The 25,474-nt window shown below is 40.8% G+C and overlaps 1 protein-coding gene across 1 annotated transcript; it reads left to right on the forward strand.

The window, feature by feature from the left end:
* The first annotated feature begins 689 nt into the window (after window positions 1-689).
* On the forward strand, window positions 690-24,796 carry LOC128405456 (structural maintenance of chromosomes protein 2-like). Its single transcript, XM_053372150.1, is given in 26 exon segments — window positions 690-796; window positions 2,863-3,075; window positions 3,987-4,136; window positions 4,305-4,427; window positions 5,059-5,097; window positions 5,196-5,306; window positions 5,578-5,622; window positions 6,284-6,517; window positions 8,241-8,390; window positions 8,962-9,195; window positions 10,633-10,792; window positions 11,327-11,444; window positions 12,964-13,102; window positions 13,520-13,639; window positions 14,632-14,836; window positions 15,823-15,958; window positions 16,830-16,954; window positions 17,612-17,805; window positions 18,171-18,314; window positions 18,706-18,900; window positions 19,360-19,560; window positions 20,484-20,600; window positions 20,872-21,032; window positions 23,210-23,357; window positions 23,918-24,033; window positions 24,035-24,796. Coding segments are annotated over 25 exon segments (3,591 nt in total). The 5' UTR covers window positions 690-796; window positions 2,863-2,907; the 3' UTR covers window positions 24,093-24,796.
* The last annotated feature ends 678 nt before the right edge of the window (window positions 24,797-25,474 follow it).

Raw genomic sequence — 25,474 nt, forward strand, 5'->3', positions numbered from 1 at the left:
TCCTTCTCGAGATGAAGCATTTTTAAGCTATTGAAGCAATGACTCCCAAATTCGTCCCCTATTCCCTCGTTATTTCTTTAAAAATTCAGAACAGCAAGTGCAGAAAGGGGGAGGAAAAAACTCAATACTGGAGAGGCAGGAGCTACTACTTATAGAGAGCCCGCAAAAAAATAAAACCCCAAGCAAGCCTGTAGTTTACTCCTTGCTGAAACAAATTCATCAAGCAAGAATAAGGGAAGAAAAAAACATTTGCCCTATATGCACTCAGAACCTGAAAGTATAGTGCTGATAAGGGAAGAAAAAATATATTCGCCCTGTATGCACTCAGAACCTGAAAGTATAGTGCTGATAACCCCACCGTCGCAGGTTCAATCCCCATATGGGGCAGCTGAATATTCCTGCATTGCAAGGACTAGATGACCCTCCTTATTTAATTTGCTAAAGCATTATAATCTAGAACCAGACCCTAGAGCTCTGGCTTCCTAGCAGAAGCTATTCAAACCCCGCCAGCGCCCAACCTCCACCCTTTCTCCCCGCAGCAAGAAATGAGCGTCAGCGAGGCTTCCGCGCCTTTTTATATCCAACGCCCGGGCGCCTCCATCCAATCACGAGCGGCGAGGGTGGGGCTGTGCTCACAACGCCTGCGCCGTTGTCTCCCAGGGTGGGGAAAAACAAACCAAAACAAAGCAGGCATCGAGTTGGACAGCTTTGTCTAAGAACGTCTCGCGAGGCGGAAGGACCCCCGCGCTCGCGCCGAAATTCAAGCGAGGGGAGGAAGAAACCGCCGTCGCCTCAGGTAAGACTCGCGGCTCCTCTGCTTTCCGAGGAGCCGGAATACAGAGAGATCACCTCACGCCGAATGTGCAGTAATAGTAAGTGCAACTTGAAAACGGCCGCCTCATGTTTGCGCGCGCGTGTGTGCCTGTGTCGTGTGAACTGCGGAGGGACATCCGTGTCGGGCGACCCTCGTGACGCGCGTCTATGAAGGGTGCTCCGGCGTGTGACAGGGTTGCGGGGTAAACCAAGTAAGGGAACGGATCCGGGGATTTGTCCTGCTGCGCGCAGCCCTTTAATACAAAAATAAATCAAAAACTAACTGGCCAATTCTGTCCCAGATAACTCGGTTCTGTGTCCCCCCCCCCACGGGTGTAGCGCAGGGCCCCCAAACCAACCAAAATCAATACAAACCTGAGGTTCTGCCCACCCAAAAAAAGTCCTGGCTACGCCCATCCTGCCCTCCCCCCCCCAAAATAAATCCTGACTATGCCCATTCTGCCCCCCAAAATAAATCCTGGCTACATCCATCCCCAAATAAATTCTGGCTATGCCCATGCTGCTCCCCCAAATAATAAATCCTGGCTACGCCCATCCTGCCCCCCAAAATAAATCCTGGCTACATCTATGCTGCCCCCCCAATAATTTCTGGCTACATTATTGTTATTGTTATTATTGGATTTATATACCGCCCTATACATGGAAGTCTCAGGGCTGCCTCCTCCCCCGCAAAATAACTCCTGGCTGCACCCATGTTGCCCCCCACCCAAATAATAACCCCTGACTACATTATTAGTAGTACTTATTGAATTTATATACATACAGCCGTATACCTGGAAGTTTCAGAGCTGCCACCCCCAAATAATAACTCCTGGCTACATCAATGTTGTCCCTCCAAATAATAAATCCTGGCTACGCCCATGCTGCCCCCCCCCAAAATCCTGGCTACGGTGGCATGGCTGGTTGGCTCTCATTTATGAGTGTCACCTCTGTGGGTTGGATTGAAGCTGCAATCCTAAGCATATAGAGATAATAAAGAGCGTGTAGCATCGCTCCAAAGGTGGGTAGCTCGGTTGGAGCATTGCTCTGACAACACCAAGGTTGCAGGTTCCGTCCTTGGGTGGGACAGCTGCATATTCCTGCACTGGAGGGGGTTGGACTAGATGATCCTCAGGGTCCCTTCCAACTCTCTGATTCTATGGGATGAGAACGTCTGCCTGAGAACCCAAACACCCATGAAATGCGGCGAAGCACCAGCAGATCTGCGACACCTCGGCGCAGAAAAATAATTTCTCTTGAATTGCGGCACTTGGGGCTTGAGTACACATGGCAACAATCCATAGGCCCACAGTTTCCTGTGATAGGCAGCTGTTTGAGGCATTTCACCTCAAACCAGCTTCGGTCTGACTTGGAACCTGCAGTGCAGCCTCTGCACAGGTGACAGCTTCATTAAATGTTATTGTCGTATTTATTAGATTTATATACCACCCTTCATAAGATCTCAGGGCAGTTCACAGAATAAAATACAGGATAAAAATAAGTAAATCAAAACAGCAAAACAATAATCCCTGAGGTGGCTCAGCTGCAAAGAAACCTATTGGATAATGAGCATCCTCTGAGGATGTCCCTACCCCGCTCTCTAGTACATAGAGAGCAACGTAAAAATGCTTTTTGAAAGGCAGGGAAACCGACCTTGCTGCATAAATCTCAAATTACCGTAGTTGCAGTGTGTGTTGATTTCTCCTGTGCAACATTACTGTAAAGTTAAGTCCCAGTGTGATTGCAATGCTTGCCATCTCATGCTTGTCACTTGCTGTGTTGTGCCCAATAGATTCTTAGTTTATTTATTTCATAAAATTTATACACTGCTTGATTGTGAAAAACCTTCAAGCGGTTTACAAAAAGGTAAAAACAATAAATTAAGGAAAAATTGGAAATATACAGAAAGTTAAAATACTAAAGCTGATTAGAATTCATTGTTACTTCAGATTTCTAAGTATCTGGGTAGGATCCATGAAATATGCATGTTTGTAATTCACAGAATTCTGACTCAAAATACAATTATGAATCAAATGCTTTCTTTCACAGGTTAAACAGTAGGTTTGCTTGGAATCTCCAGGGAGAGCAATCAAGATGTACGTAAAATCAATTGTGCTTGAGGGGTTTAAGTCTTACGCTCAACGGACAGAAGTGAATGACTTTGACCCATTGTTCAATGCTATTACTGGCTTAAATGGAAGTGGCAAATCAAACATCCTGGACTCCATCTGTTTCTTATTGGGCATTACCAATCTATCACAGGTGAGTATATGCCTTAGACATCTACTGGCATCAATATTTCCATTCCTTGTTCTTTGGTGAGCTTAAAGTGTTTGTAACAAATGCTAGAATATTACACATTCTTCTGATTAGAGGAAAACTAAACAAATAATTGCCTATTTTACTGTGGTGGAATGGTGATGACTCTGCATACACTGAGTGCAGAATTTCAGGCAGAGAATCTCTTCCAGCCCACTCTGGGGATTCATCTCTTGGACCTTCTACATGCAAAGTAGATGCTCTGTCACTAAACTACAACCCTGCCCACTGACAGTGCAATCTGAAGGAAAACGAAAACAGGCAGGGTATTTGGTCCTTAACCTGTCTTTACTCCATGTATAACTAAACACAGAATTTTGTACTGATTATAATTATGACTAGCTGGGGTATAAGTCCATTATGGCAGCAGCACTTACTGAAACTTGTCCTGTATGTTTGCCTATGAACTGTTTGAGATAGAACCTAAAACTCAGTTCTAATTTGCACTTGTGGCAATTTGGGTTGTTTGTGGATCACTCACTTAAAACTACAAATATTGGCTGGATTCGGTAAAACTACAGCACCAATAGACATAATTTCCAGTCACGTGTAATTTTTTGTATTCCAATTCACTGTGGGAGTTAGGACAAATACTCATTGGAATTACCCAACATGCAATGCTAAACCATTTTATAGACTTTTTTTGAGCTATATATAAAACTTCCCACAAATTTCATCATAAGATTGATTTTTTTTTAAAAAAAAAGTGTGTTTCTCTCCTCAATCTTGTATAAACATTGTGAATGATGGCCAAAACAGTTAACTTCCAACTAAGTGTTTTAGACACAACCCTATAGCCTAAGCATGCACTCTTGTTATCAATTGAAAATTATTGCCCTTTTAATGTTTTTCAGGTGCGAGCTTCTAACTTGCAAGATCTGGTTTACAAAAATGGCCAAGCTGGGATTACCAAGGCTACAGTATCAATCACTTTTGATAATTTTGACAAGAAGCAGAGTCCATTCGGGTTTGAGATTCATGATGAGATTACAGTAACAAGGCAGGTGAGCAATGGTTAGGCTCTGTAAAGGTATATTCTGAATTCCTTTGTTTATTTGTTTTTGGCATATGTAGCTGCACATGCCAAGCTGTCTAGATGCTTGAATACTGTAACATCAGACTAGAAGGAAAATTATGCTTTGGTACATAATGAACCCTTGTTTCTTCTCAAGGTGGTGATTGGAGGCAGAAATAAATATCTAATCAATGGTGTGAATGCAAGTAATGCTCGAGTACAAGATCTCTTCTGCTCTGTTGGACTGAATGTCAATAATCCTCACTTTCTTATTATGCAGGTAAGCATATATTGTTATAAATATAATCACTTTTCTTCTTATTGTGTTGGTTTTTTTAGCAGGCAGGAACTAGGCTGCAGTCCTAAAGCTAGATCTGTTGGGATGAGCATGATTAGGATCCAGCAGATCTCCAGCTGTTTTTAAAAAATGGAATGGGATCTTGCAGATTCTGAGGAAGTCCTCTCTGGGCTGCATGTTTTATTATTATTATTGTGATTAATCACCTTTTACACAGTTGTCTCAAGGCAATATACAATAGGAACAGTAAAGGCCCCAGTTAACACAAAAAACAGCTGATACATTAAAGGTAGAACTAAAATAATGCAAAATAGTTATGGAATCAACCAGTTAATGAATTGATGTGTCCTCTGCCAGGGACTCTCAATCTTTCCAGTTCTTAATTCTTGTAAGGACTGATGATGACCCTGCTTGGTTCAGAATACTATTCTTGCCTGTAACTTTGTGCATTCCACCTCCACTTCCCTGAAATCTGCCCAGTGTTTGCTATTTTTAGGTCAGTGGCTCTTTGACACAAACATTAAAAGTCTATGTATCTTGATGCTAATAAGTAATAAAAATGATATCTTAAAATTACATGAGATGTTACTGATTGATTTTCATTCTGTATTAGGGACGGATTACCAAAGTTCTGAATATGAAGCCTCCAGAGGTAAGAATGCTGGAGCTTTTTCATTAGTGTTTCCTTCATTCATTTTGGAATTGATTCTTTATTTAGCCTGAGATTGCAATAACAGTTTTTTGTTCTAGATTTTGGCTATGATTGAAGAAGCAGCTGGCACTAGGATGTATGAATGCAAGAAAATAGCTGCCCAGAAAACCATTGAGAAAAAAGAGGCAAAACTTAAAGAAATTTGCACGGTACTAGATTTTTATAATAGATTTTTATTTATTTTGGGAAGTTTGCTTTTCAGATATGGATGGCTGCTAAAGTTCCTCAAGGCGTAGATTAAGAAGAATGAAATGAGCTTTGACTCTGGTCCTGTCTGTCTCTTTCCTTAATGACCAATTTGGTTTTATTTACTCTTTTTAATTTAATTTTTCAAAGTCCATTGCAGATGTCCCATCCACTGAAAGTATGGTGGGAGCATTTGGAAAATTCACAATTTTTCATTCTGTACTTTGTTCACAGATTTTGGAGGAAGAAATCACACCCACCTTGCAGAAACTGAAAGAGGTATTTCCCGTTTAAAATGAAAAAAATGTTTTACATTGCAAACCAAGGCATGTTTAAAGGTAAAGGACCCCTGACAGTTACGTCCAGCCGTGAACGACTCTGGGGTTGCGGCGCTCATTCCCCTTTACTGGCCGAGGGAGCTGGAGTTCGTAAACAGACAGTTTTTCCGGGTCATGTGGCCAGCATGACTAAGCCACTTCTGGCAAAACCAGAGCAGCGCACAGAAATGCCATTTACCTTCCCGCCAGAACGGTACCTGTTTATTTACTTGCAGTTTGACATGCTTTTGAACTGCTAGGTTGGCAGAAGCTGAGACCAAACAACAGGAGTGCACCCTGTTGCGGGGAAATGAGGCCTGGAAATGAGACGATATTGTAGACCTTTCCTTGACATGAACTAGTTTGCAAACTGCATCACTTTCTTACTATTCATAATGGTTTTAGTGAATGTGCTTCATTTTTCTAGTTTTCCTCTGAAATTCTTACATTCTCAATATACATTGCAGAAATATATTCTTGGAATCCAGTAATTTGTAGTTTTTTTAAAAAAATAGAACTTCTGTTTAAATAAATGTGTTGGCCATGTTTTCTAATCTAATTACGCTGTTTCATCATAGCTGTTATTTCTGGTTATGGCTTATATTTCTGCTTGTCCTTTCCAGGAACGATCCTCCTACTTGGAATACCAAAAGGTCATGAGAGAGATTGAACACCTGAGTCATCTGTACGTTGCATATCAGTTTGTGTTGGCTGAAGAAACCAAGGCACGTGCTGGTGATGTGCTAAAGGAAATGGAAGGGAACATTGTAAAAGTCCAGGAAGAGATGGTTGAGAATGAGAAGAAAGTGAAGGAACTTGGCGCAGAAATAGCCGAAATGGAAAAGAAAAGGGATAAAGTAAGACCAACTAAACTGCTGCCGTTATTTCTTGTATTAAGCACATTTTTTAAAAGTTTTTTGTGTCTGGATTAAACAGAGAATTCCAACATGTGAAGTACATTATATTGACCATTTCCGTATCACTTGGAATTTACATTTAAAGGCGTAACACTTGATAAGAAACATGCACTATTTGGTTAACTGAATAACTCAGATGTTGTACATCAGAAGTAGAGCTTTTGGTATGAGTTCCCTGGTGGCCTTTCCACTGAAGGTATCTTAGATAACTGGGGTTAAAGAAATTGGATGGTTGAATTTGAGGCAAGAGGGGATTAAAGAAATTGGATGGTTGAATTTGAGGCAAGAGGGTATCAAGATAAGAAACCTTTTTATAGTCTTGGTGCTTACAGGAGACATAGAACATAATTTTGGAAGTTGAAGCTGACAATTTCTTCAGCGAATCCTGTCCTAAAGCATGATGCTGTGAACACTGTTTGGCTATAAATGGAACCATTTGTATACAGCAAAGTATGTACTTGTTTGTAGCACAGTTGGTACAGAGATATTCACCAAGCAAAGCTGTTAGTATCAAATAATACATTTTTTAAAAATGCATCTCTTATGGGGGTGGGAATTTGATGGCCCTCTGAGAATAAAAGTTGCTGATTACCCCCAAACACAGCCTATTACTTTCCCATTCCTTTCTACTTTCTGACAGTATATCTACTATCCATACCAGACAAACTTTCTAAAAAGAGATTGCAGTAGAAATGTGGAAGAATTGTAATCAAGGAGAGGAGGTGTAGGTGGCCTTGTGCAATTAACCCTTCATTTAATGCTGACTTAAGTGCTTGCAGAAACACTCCTATTCTTGGAGATGGCCCAGCTGTGGGTTGATTGCTGGCCTGGATCATGGGATTCCCAGGTGAATGTAGTACTATAATCATGTCAGGTACAGGTAGCTGAGTCATTAAGTGTCTCCTGCATGGAGCAGAAAAAACCATAGAGCTTGAGCAAGGAAGGGGAGCTTTGAAGCAGACCTACACTGTTGCAGGTCCTGTATCACTGGACCGAGATCCAGTGTTAGAAACTCAGATATATAAGCTAATCACCAAATGGTACCTTATACCACAGGGGAATGTCTAGGTACACCACCTCCTCCTCCTCCTCCTCCTCTTCTTCTTCTTCTTCTTCTTCTTCTTCTTCTTCTTTTTTTGCTGTGAAAATTATTTTTCATTTCATTTTTATACCACATATTTTAAAGAAAATTTTTTCAAAGCGGTTTACAACACATTAAAACATCAAATAAAACAATTCAGAATAAAACAAATTCAAGCTTCAAGGAAAATAGTTCAGATCCTTCTCTAAGTGTCATTTTGCTTTCCCCATATTTATTTATTTACCTACTCTACTACCACTGGGGCTCCCTATAGCAGGAAGTGGGGATTCTGTCATCTGGTATTTTGCCTGGTAAAAAGCAAGGAGTTATTGGTTGTTTGGTTATTATTCTATGTTAAGGCTTGTCTATTGTGCAAAGGAGGAATTGTTTAATCGTTGGAGGGGTTCTGTACCCTTGTGTGCGTGTGAAGCCATTTTGCTTCATAAAATTCAGCCTTTCTCCACTGGTGGTCTGCATTTGCTTCAGAGATCCTTAACAAAGAACCATTTTGCCTCTTCTCAGCACACTTGCAAATACACAAAACACGTAAGTTAACGAATTGATACTTTAAAATATTTGCAGGAATTTAGTGGTGTTCTCCATTCACTAGAAGAAGCTCTTGCAGAAGTTCAGAGAACAGATACTAAAGTGCAAAGCACGCTTGACATCAAAAAGCAAAACTTGCAAAGTGAAGAAGAAAAGCGTAAAGGGCTGGTTAAATGCATGGAAGAGGTAAGCAAAGAACACTTTGTTAAATTATACACTCTTGTCTTCTCTTTCCCCTTAATGTTTACTCTCGTACATTTTGGTAATATGCATTATGTACTTCTACAAGTACTTGTGTCAGAGAAATATATCTTAACATTTGTAAAGGTAACATAAGGGAGCTGGGACTGCTTCATGATTGCAGGTATTGTGTCCCACAGAGGCAGGGCACTAGGTTGGGAATCGAACAGTGCAATCCTGCACATGTTCAGTTGTATTTGTTTCCTTAAAAGGCTGTTGCCCTGTGAACAATTACAATGCCCCATTGAAACCAGTAGGACTTATGTGCGGGTACTTTGAAGATGGGGGTCAGGGTCTTGTCAATCACAAATTCTGGCTTGGTTCCCTACCAAAATTTGTGGATGAATTGTGCAGTTGGGTCCAGGCCATATAAAATTAAATGTGACTGATGTAGATTTGGTAGGGTAAGTGCCTTTAAAAAAAAAAAGCTTGATGGAACTTTTCTGGTCAATTGCACCTAATTTTTGTGGGCTTCTGTGTGCTTACAATTTGTATACAATTTTACATTTTCTTGTAGGACTCTAAAGCTTTAGTCTCGAAGGAAAAAGAGGTAAATAAGATTACGGATGCACTGAGTGCTCTACAGGAGGCAAATAATAAAGAGATGGAGGCTTTGACTGCAGCACAGCAGCACTTCAATGCTGTATCTGCTGGTCTGTCCAGCAATGAAGATGGGGAAGATGCTACTTTTGCTGGACAGATAATGGCTTGCAAAAATGATATGAGTAAAGCAGAAACAGAAGCAAAACGAGTAAGAATCTTTCTTTGCATCTTTTGGAGAGGGTGGGAATCCTTAGCCCAGGCTTCCTCAACCTCAGCCCTCCAGATGTTTTTGGCCTACAACTCCCATGATCCCTGGCTAGCAGGACCAGTGGTCAGGGATGATGGGAATTGTAGTCTCCAAACATCTGGAGGGCCGAGGTTGAGGAAACCTGCCTTAGCCTTTAAAATGACAAATATATTGTGTTATGAACGTCTGTAGGATTGCAACTTAGGAGGGCAGTGACTTCCTATGAAGGCAAAAGCAACAATAAACAAGCATCCTGCATTCACCTCTGCTAGTGACAGAGGTGGCTTTTTCTTAAAAGCCAATTCCTACTTCGAGCACTTTCCTAATCCAACTCATTTTGGAAAATACTATTCTGGAGTGCAGATGCTAAATAATTTGAGTAGATATAGATGTATGGCAGATAGAGAAGCAAAAGTACGTCTTTTTCTTTTATCTTACTGCCTTTTAACATTTTTCAATTCTTGATAGCTGTTTATCAATATTACTCATATGTATGGTTAAATATTGGAAGATTTATATTAGGGATAAATGAGGATGTGTATTGGAAGGTGATGGACAGAAGATAAAGGGGCCTATTTAAGAGACAGGGTGAGAGGCTAAGAAAGGGTGATGCTCTCCTAGGTAAGAGCTAGGATAAAATAAAATGGTGATAGAGGCCTAGATAGATTGTATGATATGTTGAAAAGTTAACAAAATTGAAAGAGAGGAAAATACCTTTCTCCCTTTTGGAAAGCAGTGCAAACTAAACGGCTCCTGAAAAGAAGTAGAAGCGTGTGAACATAGGGGGCAGAAATGATTATCAGACTTCTGCATATGCTGTTATATGATAGTGATGTTAAATGTTACAAATATTTCATATCCTACTGTGGAGAAAGTCTCCTTATCAGTCAAAATATATTGTCTTATCCCTATTTTTCACTCTGGGCCTGCCATCACATTTTTTGTTAAAGCAATGTAATGGAACAACTGCTTTTTTAAGCAGATTATAATCAATCACTTTATTTGCATGCCACCTTTCCAAAGTTAAAATCATGCTAAAGGCATCTTACAACATTTTTTTAAAAAACCACTTGATTACAAGCATAACAAAAGTAGTCATAAATAAATAAAACATTGAAAAATACGTACCCAGTCAAATCAAACTATTTCTGCATAAATACATCATAAGAGATGAAATAAAGATACAATAGTAACAGCCCCCACCCCAACAAAAAATCCTAAACACTCCAGCCCAATCATGCACCTGTCTGACGCTTCTGAATAAAGCTTGTGTACGTTTGCAGCCTATATTTAGTGGTTCTAGTGTAAAAAGCCTGACTAATAACTTCATGTTCATGGCAAGGTGAGAGAATGCTTCTGCATAAGCAAGGTTCCTAGACTTTTGAATTTTCCTTGCAGGCTCAGATGAAGCTGAAACATGCTCAACAAGAGCTAAAGACCAAACAAGCTGAAGTGAAGAAAATGGATGCTGGCTACAAGAAAGATCAAGACACCTTTGAAGCTGTCAAAAGGCAGAAAGAGAAACTAGAAAATGAAATGAAGAAACTCAACTATGAAGGTTAGCTTAGGACTAGGTGATTGAATGGCGAAAACGGTTGGGAGTAGAAGGAATGAGGAAACAATTTATGGAGGTGTGAATCTAGAAGTTAATGTCTGGATACTACTGAGAAAGGAGGTAGCACGGAATTGCTTGTGAAATTCAACAAGGCTTTTGCTTGTCATGCACAGGTGTGTATTTAAGAAACTGCTATCCAGCAGACTTTTGGTGAACAGCCAAAGTTGGACAAGATGTGAGCCAGACATAGAAGTCTGCAGGCATGCTAATGGTCATGCATATGCGTTAGCACATGCTAACATGTGCCATGAGTTTAAAATGCAGTCAAATGGGGCATGGGTCACCTACGTCTTGTGCCTATGTTTAAAACCCCCCCTAGTAATTTGTGGCACCTAAATCAATGCTCCTACCAGTTTCGCACATTTTGGGTGTTGTATTATTTTAGTTAGATATGGGCTGTGCATTTCCTCCTAAACAGCTTCATTTTGAAGTTATGTAAACTGGGTTCTTCTTTTTTTAATTTCTTGGTGGTTCTAGAGAAAAAAGAAGAGACCCTCTTGGAAAAACAAAGGGAGTTGTCCCGTGTGGTTAACCGCTTGAGAGAGTCCTATGAAAAGTTAATGAGCAAGTTCCCCAACCTACGCTTTGAATACAGGTAAAACTACAGACTCATCTTTTCCATTAAAATGTCCTATTTTCAAACATAGAAGCTGAGAAAAAATATTCTGATTTTAGATAGAATTGCAGTGCTTCAGTCTGGAAGCTATTAATTAGTCAAAAACATTATTTATATACTTCTTTTACTAGCACATTTGTTGCATTATGCCTTCCCCCCTTTTCCCTTTGTTTTTTTTTATCTCAATTTTTAATAAAAGCTTTCAACATACAATAAAAATTAACAAATCTAAATAAAGGTAGAGAAGAGAAGAAACAAAAAAGAAGAGACGGGGGGCAGAGAAGGTAGGAGGGAAAAGGGGAAAAAAATAAAATAAAGAGCCCTCCATCAGCGGTCAGTCTTAATCCTTACCACCCACAAAATGGGAGCTTCCATTTCTTCTTCTAGCCTCCCACCCTGGGAGTTCTTCCCTTCCCTGCCTCTCCCACAGGGTCCTTCATCACCTTCCTCCTCAACCCAATATAGAGGACATCAAAGAACAAAATATAACCTAAACAAACTCAAACAAACAAAAATGGACAAAAGCCAAAGACCATTAAAAGATCATAAAAAAGAGATAAACGAAAGAAGTGGAAAGGACTTCCAATGCTCCATCTGCCCATTATGTATATGTCAGGGAACTGCCATCGGAGCGAGAGGCGGAGGCAAGGCTCCCAAGCGATGCTGGAGAAGAGCCCAGCAGGGAGAGAGGCGGCTCATTGGCTGGGGAAGGAAATCAGCGTAACACCAGGGATAAAGGGGGGCAGATGGGGGAATCGGTGAGGGGGCTCCAGGACTCCTCGCCGGAGACCAGCGGGGAGAGCACGGGTCCTCCGCTGCCCACACCCACCCTGCGCAGAAGACTTCCGCGCAGGGAGAGTAGGCGGAGACTTGGCGTCAAAGAACTTCTTTGCTGGAAGAGGTTCAAGAAACGCCCACTGACGGATTCTGCTAGCGACTGAAACAGCCACGAAGTGAAGGGCTGTCCAGACAGAAAAGGTTTAACCAGGCAACCTAGCCAGGAGTGGCGGCAACTTACGCTCGAGCAACCCCTATAACCATTACAGTATATTAGGGTTATTCAAAATATTAAAAATTGGCTGAGTGTTAATAGGCAATTAGATCACCTCAGGTGTAATGAGTTCCAATCTCAAAAAGAATTAAAAGACGGTAGGTTTTGCTGACCTGAGGTTTTAAGGACTATTATGCAGTCTCTGAGACGTTCCTCCACATCCAATAACAATTCTTTGTCTCCATGTGACGAACAACTGCTTTCAGAGGTAAGTGAGGTTCATGCCAATTAATCTCCCTATCTTCAAAGGGAGAGTGTGATGCCAGGATTCATCCTGTCTATCGTAAATCATTGCATAATTATCTCTGTTGTCAGAGCATCGATAGCTAGTCAGCCAATCCCCCTCCCCCCCCCAAGCTTTATGTTGTTCTCAGGCAATACATTTGAATTGACTGATAATATTTAGCAGCAGCCACATTACGACTGATGGTTGTTGTTCATTTTAAGAGATCCAGAAAAGAACTGGAACCGAGATCAAGTGAAAGGCCTTGTTGCATCTCTGATTACGGTGAAAGATATCTCTACAGCAACAGCATTAGAAGTAGTTGCTGGGGGTCGACTCTACAACGTTGTGGTGGACACCGAGGTATGTTTTCCTCAGTAGGATAAATTAAAAGAAAATATCTAGGCTTTTTAAAGGGGTTTTCTACACAAAAGACCGTAGATGTGGCAGCAGGTATACTAGACGGCAAAGTGCTGCCAGTCCTAGCACTCAACAGGTGCATGAGGCACCTGTTTGAAATTGGGTCTGTCTCATTCACAAATTTTATGGCCTTATTCATATCTTAAGACTCAGAATCACAACTAAAGCTTGTCTAACGTGAGCTTCTTACAGTTTGAAACATAAGCTAGGTGTGAGTTAGAAATTAAACCTATAAAGCTTTTCTACCTTTCAGAAGTTGTAATTTATTACTGCTGCAATCTGTTATTAACTCAGCACCAGCTATGAGTTAAATGGGTTAGTATGTAAGTGTAATTTTTTGTTTTTGTTTTCTTCTGTTAGCTTACTGGGAAAAAATTGCTAGAAAAGGGCGAACTGAAGCGTCGCTATACCATTATTCCACTGAACAAAATTTCAGCGAGGTTTGTTGAGAAAGAAGCTATCAGAGCGGCTAAAACCTTGGTATGTTCTTAAATAATTTTACGGACTTTTTTCCAGTATGCTACTGGTGAATTATTTCACTTTATAACACACACTACATGCTCATTAGTTTTCTTATGATATGATTTACACTTCTATGTTCTGTATACAATGGTACCTCAGTTTTTGTACATCTCCATTAATGAACATTTTGGTTTCTGAATGCCATAAACCCGGAAGTAAATGCTTCGGATTTTGAACACGCCTCGGAAGTTGAACATGCCACCCAACTTCCGTATTGAGTTTCCGGTTTTCTAATGTTTTGGAACAGTTTTCTGGAACAGATTACATTTGAAAACCGAGGTACCACTGTTTATACCAAATGCTTCTTTTATAGGCTGTGAATTTGGGATAGATGATTTTGCGGACTTCTGGACTTCTTAGGTCAGGCACGTCCGAAATCTGTTTTGGGATTTGGGAGCCTAATCCGGCCTGCTGGTCGGTTTAATCTGGCCCCTGTGGCAGTTTATTTCTTGGGGTAAAATCCTTTTTTTAAAAAAATGAATGTTCACTTCATCAAATCTGGCCCTCTTTGAAAAAGGTTTGGACACCCCTGTCATAGGTGGTCTCTGTCTGAGCAGTGGGTTGGTGAGAAATCATGGGGCAACCGTCACAATTCAACCAATATATCTGTTATACAGTCTTTCAGACAGAAACAGCTGGGGGGGTGAGCTTCTAGACTGGCTTCCTAGGAGAGGTGAGGTGGTGGGCAGCTCTGCACAGTGTAAATGCATCAATAGGAGTTCAGGCTAGTTCTGCTGTATCTGCATGGCACCAATCTCCATGCTGCCTTGTTTCCCTTCCTCCTCATAAGCACCTACCTCCCAGGAAGCTAGCAAAGTGATTCTTCCGCCCGGTGACGCACTTCTGGATTGGATGAATAGGGGAGAGCAAGTCGTTGAGTCTCACTGTTTCTAGTGCTATTTGTTCTCTTTTTCTCTGCCGTGTTAATTCTTTTTTCTTTTGGACGTTAGGTTGGTGAAGACAGTGTCCATCTGGCCCTTAGTCTGGTGGGGTATGAATCTGAAATTCAAAAGGCAATGGAATATGTTTTTGGAGGCACGCTGGTTTGCGATAACATGGACAATGCCAAGAGAGTTACCTTTGACAAAAGGATAATGACAAAAACTGTCACCCTTGATGGAGATACCTTTGATCCTCAAGGCACTCTGAGTGGAGGTAATTGCTGCATTTTATTTCATATTGAACAGCTATAACGGATTTTATTTTTGTTTGGCTATACTGAATTTCGATTCATTTGTTTGCTTGCTTAAAGACTACATTTCTAGTTTTATCCCTCTGTTATAATGGACAGGTGTGTTTGCACACAAAGGTCCGTATAGTTAAAGCCATGGTTTTCCCAGTAATGATGTCTGGAAGTGAGAGCTGGACCATAAAGAAGGCTGATCGCGGAAGAATTGGTGCTTTTGAATTATGGTGCTGGAGGAGACTCTTGAGAGCCCCATGGACTGCAAAAAGATCAAACCTATCCATTCTGAAGGAAATCAGCCCTGAGTGCTCACTGGAAGGACAGATCCTGAAGCTGAGGCTCCAATACTTTGGCCACCTCATGAGAAGAGAAGACTCCCTAGAAAAGACCCTGATGCTGGGAAAGATTGAGGGCACAAGGAGAAGGGCACGACAGAGGACGAGATGGTTGGACAGTGTTCTCGAAGCTACGAACATGAGTTTGACCAAACTGCGGGAGGCAGTGGAAGACAGGATTGCATGGTGTGCTCTGGTCTCCCAGAGCACACCATGGGGTCATGAAGAGTCAGAATCGACTAAATAACAAGTGTTTGTACACACTGTCTACCCTGGCTTTTGACACTTGAGATGTTTATTTTCTGTGATTGTAAATTGTTTTAAAATGGTTTTTAATATTGTGCTTTAATTGTTGTAACCTGCCCTGGGACTTGAGCGTGGAGAGCTGGTAATAAATAATAGTTTTAACAATACATGTGGATCACTTGATGCAGCATCACAAATTTCACCCTGCAGACAGAGCATTTGTGTCACCTGACATTATTCCAAAGGCAACCCTTTTCAACCAATTGAATTCGTCATACACAGCTGTGGAGCGACTGGATTGTGCTTGTGTAGCTTATGTATTCATTGGTCTTCATTCAAGCAGCTGTTTAAGTCTTTCTTCTTTCATGAACCAGGCGCACGACCACAATCTGCTTCGGTTTTGTCCAAGCTTCAAGAAGTAAAAGATGTGCAACAGGAATTGAAAGCAAAGGAGGCTGAATTGCAGTCACTAGGAAAGGAATTAGAAAGTCTGCAGGGGACTGCTGAAAAGTATGTATTGTCAGTACTTACTTTTGTATAGAAACCTGAAGAAGTTTGCCTCACTTAAAGCAGTATGAATGTTTTATAATGCTGTATTTCACAGGAAGAATTGGGTCTTTTTCTCTAGATAAAAATCTGAATAAAAAACGATGTATAGAAGCTTAAACTTCTACAGATAGTTGGTACAAGCTGGCTTGTAGTAATGCTACTTCCGTACCAATTAAAGAGCACAATTGACTAATTTTGTGTGACATCTGTACTACAGGAATATTACAATTATCACAAAACATTTGTTATGCTTGTTGTATGATAAAATGAGAGGGACAGGAATGTGCACACTACCTTGAGTACCTTGGAGGAAAAGACAAGATGCAAATGCAGTTAAATAAAAAAATCATTAGAAAGTATTGATACTATCCAGTTCAATTGCTTTTAAAGATACTTGTATATAAAATACTTGGGGACACGCGTGGTGCTGTGGTCTAAATCACAGAGCCTAGGGCTTGCTGATCAGAAGGTTGGCAGTTTGAATCCCCGCAACAGGGCGAGCTCCCGTTGTTCAGTCCCAGCTCCTGCCCACCTAGCAGTTCAAAATCACGTCAAAGTGCAAGTAGATAAATAGGTATTGCTCCGGCGAGGAGGTAAATGGGGTTTCCGTGCACTGCTCTGGTTCGCCAGAAGCGGCTTAGTCATGCTGGCCACATGACCCAGAAGCTGTCTGCGGACAAACGCTGGCTTCCTTGGCTTATAGAGCGAGTTGAGCGCGCAACCCCAGAGTCATCCGCAACTGGACCTAACGGTCAGGGGTACCTTTACCTTTTATATAAAATACTTGGGTGAAGCACTGGTTGTTGTTTCTAAAATGTTTAATTTTTTTAAGGTATCGTCAGCTGAAGCAGCAATGGGAGATCAAATCTGAAGAAGCAGAACTATTGCAAACCAAGTTGCAGCAAAGTTCCTATTACAAACAGCAGGAAGAATTGAATACATTGAAAAATACAATTGGTGAGAAGAAAACGGTGATAGCGCATTTTAACTGGCTGTATGTAGTGTTACTTTGGGTTAGAGTCTGCAAGCCGGTTGCTTTGCGAGGGAAATGACTTTTTAAAAATAATAATCGTTTTAAAAGGTAAATTAAGTCAATGTGGTAATTTTGTAACTTTTTGTATTTCTTGCCAGTGGTTAATGTTTATCTTTCTCCAAAGCAGAATTAGCCTCTTTAATCTCCAGTAGCTTTCTGCAAAGTACATTCTACATTGAGTCACTGGTGCTTGACATCTGTGGTAGCCAGGCAAATCATTCAGATCAGATCCCAGCCTCACAAAGTGGCACAGGACTGGTATTGCTTCAGCAAGAGCTGGGCTGGCTTAATAGGCTCCATTCACCCTCCATGGCGTGTGCACATACCTGCCCCGGGCGCCAGAAAACCACACTACACCACTGGCTGAGCCTTCGTCTTTATCAGTAGGCATTACAAGGCTGTCATATTACTTTAAAGACGACAGCATTTTTAACTTTGAAAATACGTCATGCCTTTACAGAAGGAACATTTCATTTTCTCTTGAAGTTTCCTTGGGGGAGGGGGGATTTTTTGCTTCGAGCAGAATTACTGTAGAATCTTTCTGCCCAGAAGTTTGTGATCAGCAGCCTCTTCCTTTTCAGAGGAAAGTGAGGAGACTTTAAAGAAAACAAAAGAGGTTCAGAAAAAAGCAGAGGAAAAGCTCAAAGTGCTGGAAAACAAAATGAAAAATGCTGAAGCAGAAAGGGAGAAAGAGTTGAAAAATGCCCAGCAGAAGCTTGATGGAGCCAAAAAAAAAGCTGATGCTTCCAGCAAAAAGATGAAAGAAAAGGAGCAGGTAAAACTTTTAACAACAGTGTAATGGTGCCCAAACATTTAAATAGTCTTGAAATTAACTGAAACTTGTAATTGTTCCCAAACTAAATAACATTGTGGGGGAGGCACTTAGGTGGTCCTTAGAAGACAGTTGGATGTGGGAAAGCTTTCTACCGTCAAGAGAACCTTGGAAAACATTTGCCCAACCCACCTTGAGAGTCTAGTGTGCATAATTTCATTAGTTTAATACCAAGCAAGTTCTATCCGTGTAGCACAGATAATATGAATGCTTTGGCAGGAGCAAATCCCACTGCGTTCAGTGGGGCTTGCTCCCAAAGAACTGCAGCCATAATGGGTGTTGTTGTTTTGTTTGCTTGCTTTGTTCAGGAAGCTGAAGCTCTAGCACTGGAACTTGAAGAGCTAAAACGGGAACAAAACTCTTATACGCAACAGATTGAGGCGGTGAATGAAGCTATAAAATTGTTCCAAGAGCAGATTGAGGTCATTTCAGCCGAGGTAGCAAAAAACAAGGTAAGTCTTGTCATTCTGATTTAATGAAAGAGGCAACCTGACATGTCTTCTTGAACTCTCAAGCTTTAAGAAAAGAGGGGCTAATGAGTCAATACTCCAGAGTATCCTAAAATACTATGCTGGCAAGTCCCATTTTTGTGCTTGCCAAGTCCCTCTGTTGGCATTCCATTTTGTCTCTTAAATCACATCTTGAGGGTGGAGGACTTGCCCAGCAAGGGAGACTAGCTTTGCCTGTAAGGTGCCAGTTGATGATCCACATTCAAGATTCTTTAAATCTTGAATGCTTTTTTGTTTTGAGTTTTAATACGTTAAAACTTACTACTTTAAATATTTCCAGTCCACATTTAATTGTAATCAGTGTGGGGAGATAATTGTCTCCTTTGCTGTTCAGGAATCCGTAAAGAACGCTCAAGAGGAACTGGCTAAGCAGAAAGCAGTGGTGATGGCCCAGGATAAAGAAATCAAAGCCAAATCTACAGAGGTTGTGAAATATAAAGAGCAAAATAACAAGGCGCAGCTTAAGATCAAGGAGCTGGAACACAATGTCAGCAAACACAAGGAGGAGGCTTCTGATGCTTCTGCAAAGGTATGTTAACATATCTACTTCCTCACCAGTGAGTAAGATCCCTACTTCTGATACTTTTAACTGTGTTTGAATTTAAAATATGCATATTGTGGGCAGAGATGAATTCTATGGGATGTAATGACTGCTGAGTGCATTGCTTGTTCATCTCCCATTACCATTGTTTGGCTTCCTTTATCTATGTGGCTGCAAAAACATTGTGATCCTACTAGCAAATGCAAGATTAATATCCCAAACAGAAGCTTCCCTAACAGATTTCCTCCTCTCATTGCAAGATAAATTTTCGTACCAAAGATGAAACACAATATCAACGCTGAACCCAATAAGTTTTCTACCTGAAGTTTTTGAGGCTTCCCACATCACAGTTTGGAATTGCTGTACTAAGAGTTATAGAAATCTTTGGGGGGGTAGATAAATATTACTCTATAAAAGTTCTAAACTGTTTTTTGTTTTTTTAAACAGGTTGCCAAAATGCTGAATGACTATGAATGGATAGCTTCAGAGAAAAACCTTTTTGGCCAACCAAACACAGCTTACGATTTCAAAACTAACAATCCAAAAGAAGCTGGCCAGAGACTTCAGAAATTGCAGGAAAAGAAAGAGAAGTTGGGCAGGAATGTCAACATGAGAGCTATGAACATGCTTACAGAGGCAGAAGAAAGAGTTAAGTCGCTTTCACTCCACACATTCCCCCTGCCACCTCCCAGTTACTGTGTACACAGCCATACCATATCTTGCATTACCCTACCCTAATGTGGAAGCAGCGTGTTTAGATAGTGAACAACAAACTGGATGGCTTTAGATGCCTGACTATGCAGAAAGTGGGCAATATCTAACTTAACATGTCCTGTCAGTACGATGATTTTCATTTGTGCAGCGCCTGCCTCACGCTCTCCCCAGATCTGCTCCAGATAGTTGAGAGAGCCCCTAGAGTAAATTTAGAGGGTATGTAGAGGAGGAGAGTATCATGGGCAGAGAGGGGAGTTTTCCATTGAGCAAGCAGAAATCCTTGTGCTGATGGAATGCTTTCGTTGGATACTGCCCAGTGTTTTTCTGTGTACTTCAAGCAAAATACCTCCATAACATTCTTAAAGTCAATCAGGCTTCCTGTTAATGAGCTATAATTTATTAGCAGGTTTTTACCCAGCTGCCTAAAGCATTCAGGTACCTGGTGCCAGAATGGCCAGCCCATATGATATGGAAAAATGCAGCCAATGGCAAGAGGGGCTGTGACACTGCTGCAAAGAGAGATCTTCTGTGACATCAGAGCAGGTCAGCCAATGGCAGCAAAAAAGGCAGTACAGGCAAAAGAGGCTGTTACTGGTATATATTAGAAGGATTCTGCTTTTTGCTCCAAACTACCAGTGTAGTATCAAGCTTCTGCATCATTGGTTCATACTTCCACACTGCCAAATAAATACTGACAACTCCACAAAGCACTAAAGTCCCTGACCCTACAAGCACCTTCTTTACCTTGCTTTGTGAAATTGTTCAAACACACACTAAAATTCAAATAAAACTGCAAGTTATACAACCTATTCTGCCCTATGCCAAGTCACATGATTTTCAATCTTGTCTGTTTCTAGTACAATGACTTGATGAAGAAGAAAAGAATTGTTGAGAATGACAAGTCTAAAATTCTCGCAACAATTGTGGAGCTTGACCAAAAGAAAAATGAAGCTTTAAATGTTGCCTGGCAGAAGGTAGGTCTCTTTAGTTTGATAACTCTTCTGTCCATGGGCACAAGAATAAACTTAATTTCATGGGTCTTTTTTTAATGGATTAACCAAAATCCATTGTCCATTTAACTATTACTTGAGATGCACAAAAGTCCCATCAAGCAAAATGAGTGGCAAAAAAAGACCTTTGTTGCCTATGGAATTGCTGTGTGCTAGAAATGGAAGCCATGATTCAGGTCTCGGTCTTAACTCAAAAGAACTTCTAAAAATATGATGGTTGCATTCAATTTCCCAGGTAAACAAAGACTTTGGCTCAATTTTCTCAACGCTTCTGCCTGGGTCCAATGCTATGCTGTCTCCTCCTGAAGGCCAAACTGTTCTAGATGGTCTCGAGTTCAAGGTTGCTTTGGGGAACACCTGGAAGGAAAATTTAACTGAATTAAGTGGGGGCCAAAGGTTAGTGTGATATATATATATATTTATATATATAAACACAAATGTAGCACAAAATCAAAGACAACTTTTCTGTCCCTTTCCCATCCTTGTCCTATACCGCAGGGATATCCATTGTTTTTTATGATACATTGTTCTGTGTAATAGTCTGGATACTGACCTTGTTAAGTTTCATGAGTTCAGTGAAAAAATGGTGAGATGTTCTTAATACAGTGGACGCTCGGGTTGCGAACGTGATCCATGTGGGAGGCATGTTCGCAACCCACAGCACCATGTCTGCACACGTGCAGGTTGCGATTCGGTGCTTCTGCACATACACAAAGCACAATTTAGTGTTTTTGTGCATGCGCGAACACCGAAACCCGGAAGTAACCCGTTCTGGTACTTCCAGGTTTCGGCGCGTCCATAACCCAAAAACGCGCAACCTGAAGCATCTGTAACCTGAGGTATGACTGTAATAAGTGTCAGGGAACTGCCATCAGCTCAGAGGCGAGAGGTGGAAGGGCAGTTGTGTTACAGGGAGCCTCTGAAGATCTTGCAAAGCAGTTCTTCCTCTGGCGAGGAGGGAAGCCCCGCCTCTAGTGGGGAAGGGACGCAGAGATCAGAAGATGCTAGGGAGAGCCTCAACACCGAGCCTGAGCAAAGCGGAGGGGAGGCAAGTCCCCCTTTGCCAACGCCCACTCTGTGAAGTAGGTTTGTGCGCAGAGAGGGGAAGAGAAGTGTGAGGGTCACACGACTTATGCTGGGGAAGGTATAAGGACCGCCCACTCCCAGATTCTGCTAGCGACTGAGCAGACATGGACTTGCGACGCTCTGCATTGTAAATAGTTTTGTACAGATAATAAAGCCTGGAAAAGACAGGTTGGAGTCTTGCCTGTTTGCTCTCGAGCAACCACATCAGCACATAACAATAGGAAATAATAAAAGAACAATAGGAGTTGGGTAGCTAAACTAAAATAGCTGCTGAGAAATCTGTCAGAAGGTTTAAAAATGCAACTGTGGGCTTGGCTTCCATTAAGCTAATAAATAGTTTTATATGTGTGGAAATGTCTATAGAGGTATAGCAATGGGGAAAGTACAGGCGTCAGCTATACTGTGGTCTGCAATTTCCGAGGCTCTTTATTCTGGTGTCTACAGTATGGGGAATGCAGAGTGGTGCATGAACTTGGTTTTGGAGAAAAATACTGGCCAGAGGAGGGAGCAAACTGACAAATTTGACTAGCCCAAAATGAGCTCACCTGATTATTAGGTTCCTTGGGAATATTCACTTTCTTGGGAATAAGTCCACTTTGGAATCCTTGTGGGTGTGGCGAGGTGGTCCAAGGGCTGCTGACTCTCCTTTCCTAATTTGGAGAGACGGGGAAGAAGATGGGATGCATACTAATGCTTACTTGCTGTTTACCAGTAAGTGCATAACCTGCACTCATTAAAATTGGTCCAACTGCTCTGGCTACCGATTAATTTCTGAGTTCAATTCAAAGCAATGATTTTGTCCTGTAAAGCATTATGTAGCTCAGAACCCCAATACCTCAAGGGCTTCCTCTCCTCGTATGAACTTGCCCGAATCCTGCAGTCTTCATTAGAGGCCCTTTCTCCGTGTGCTTCATCTGAGGGAGGTACACAGGATGGGCACGTGGAACAGACCCTTTCAGTTTTGGCCCCTTCTCTGAAATGCTTTCCTTAATGAAGCATACCAGGTATTGTCAATTTCAGTTTTTTGACAGCAACCTAAGGCATTTTCACTCGGTCAGGTATACCCTTTTTGTGGCTGATGGTAAGACTTTATTGTGTTATTGAATGAGTATTTTAGATATTACATATCATAAAAGGTTTTGAATCTTTTTGGTGTTATTCATTTGTATTTTATCTTGCTAAGTTGTTTTGAGATTCTTTTAGTACAGTGACAAACAAATGTAACAAGATTTAAACTGAAATCTTTGGTGCATCTAAACTGTTTATGCACTTGAGGTTTACATGATGTTGTTGTTTAACTCAAAATTTTCAAGACCTAGCTGTGTCACTTTGCATTAATCTCAAAGACAGAAGTATTGTGAAGTATTCATTAAGTACTTCTATTCCAGAAACCTAAAAAAAAGTGTCCGTTATTGAAAATAGGGATACAGGTATTCACATATAAAACCTGGGTGTGTCTGGTTCTTTATTTTTGTTTTGCGTTTCAGGTCTCTTGTGGCTTTATCTTTGATATTAGCCATGCTTCTCTTCAAGCCAGCTCCAATTTACATCCTGGATGAGGTAGATGCAGCCCTTGATCTGTCACACACCCAGAATATTGGACACATGCTTCGAACCCACTTCAGGCATTCCCAAGTAAGAAGCTAGTAACAATGAGTGTAATTTTCACAGAGTATCTTCTGAACAAATGCTTCTGGGTCTTGGAAGGGTTCCAGTTCTCTCTCTTATCAGGTGTACTGTACATTTGTTCATCTCTGTCTCGGTTACTTGTTCTTTCTATAAAAGTAAGAGGAATAAATGGAGATTCTCACAGAATATTAAAAACACTATAAATCATCAAACATTAAAAACATCCCTAAACAGGGCTGCCTTCAGATGTCTTCTAAAAGTCAGATAGTTGTTTATCTCCTTGACATCTGTGGGGAGGACGTTCCACAGGGCAAGCGTGGCTACCGGGAAGGCCCTCTGCCTGGTTCCCTGTAGCTTCACTTCTCGCAGTGAGGGAACTGCCAGGAGGTCCTCGGAGCTTGTCTTCAGTGTCCAGGCTGAACAATAGCGCTAGGGCAGATTTTAGCTGTTCATGAGAGGACTGCAGTTAGACACTGTTGCATTCCACTGATAACTTCATTTCATATTACAGAAGGAAGTTAACTGTTTCAAAGGTATGCTTAACAATGTGCTTTTTCGGTTCCTAGTTCATTGTGGTATCGCTGAAGGATGGTATGTTCAACAATGCAAATGTGCTCTACAAGACAAAGTTTGTGGACGGCATTTCCACTGTGGCACGGTATACTCAGGCTCCAAATAGCGGTGCAGCCAAGAGGGGAAAAGACAAAAACGAAGCGTCAAAGAGCAGAGGCAGCTGTCTAACAACATCTATTGCACCCGTTTGAAACTATATGATTATATTATATAAACCTGTCTTGTTCCTAGTAGTGATGATATTTCATATTTTTTGGATGGAATTCAAGCTACTTTTTGCAGCTGCTAAACTGCTGGCTTTGGCTCAGTTTTATGTTTATATTTCTGAACTCCTATCATGGCAGTTCATCAGTTTGAGGCAGCTTTAAATGGTAGTAAAATCTAGTAATGCATCGTTATTTTTCATTTAAATTCAAAAATTTGTAAATATTTATTACTTCTATTCTTTTGTTGTGGCTAGTATATACCTTTTAAGCACTGAGTAAGTAATTTGTTTGCATTTCATATACAGTAAACTCTGTGCATTGAAACTGAACTTACCTGTCTCGGTTTGATGATCAAATTATTCAACAGAGCAGGGGGAGCCAACATGGGTCACTTCAGAGGTTAAAGGATTCCTTTAATTCCTGACCATTAGTCATGCAGACTGGAACTGATGGGAGTCCGATAAGCTCTGGAGGGCACCAGGTTGGCTACCCCTACAACAGAGCTTAGCTTTGACCAAGAGTGGGAAAGAGGGAGGTTAAGAATGACATAAAAGATGGTCTGTAACACTTACTGCTCAAACAATGCTTAACTCTTGCTATCCCACTTTCTTTTTGTATAGTTAATGAAATGTTCATCTTTGATTTAATAAACCAGTTGGAACACAATGGTCTCTTTCTGCTTGTTGCTTCTGAGTTTACCGCAGAAATTGGTAAAACAGACTTAGCATATTATTTTGCATATGATTAGCAAGGTTGTTTTTATAAAAAAAAATACCATAATGGGCAGGTGTCTTGGACATCAGCAGGCAAGGAGGCAATCGGAAGGCAGTAAAGTTCAGTTGGGTTGGAACCGCCAAATTCTGGTGTTAGATCCATTTAAAACTGATTCCTTCTCTTTTTTTTTAATAAAATATTTATTAGATTTTACAAGAAACAAAAAATTACAAAATAAAAAGAAAACAAAAAGAGGGAAAAAAATACAAAAACACACAGAAAAAAGAAAATACAAAACACAGAAAAAATACATATTTCCCTGACCTCCTCACACCTCCCTTTTTTGTATTCCCGTTCACAGTCAGTTCAGCAAGTCCTTACCCTCTTTCATTTATCTTAACTCTATATCTCGACATATTATATCTATATATTTTCATCCGTTATCAATCCATTTTTACATATTCTTATTAACCTTGTTGCTAATGCCGCTTAATTTCAATCCAGCATCATTTTAACATTCATTAATTTTACAATGTTTCTGCAGATAGTCTTTAAATTTCTTCCAATCTTCTTCCACCAACTCTTCTCCCTGGTCTCGGATTCTGCCAGTCATTTCCGCTAAAACTGATT

This window comes from Podarcis raffonei, chromosome 17 (assembly GCF_027172205.1).
Source record: "Podarcis raffonei isolate rPodRaf1 chromosome 17, rPodRaf1.pri, whole genome shotgun sequence".
Taxonomy (NCBI): domain Eukaryota; kingdom Metazoa; phylum Chordata; class Lepidosauria; order Squamata; family Lacertidae; genus Podarcis; species Podarcis raffonei.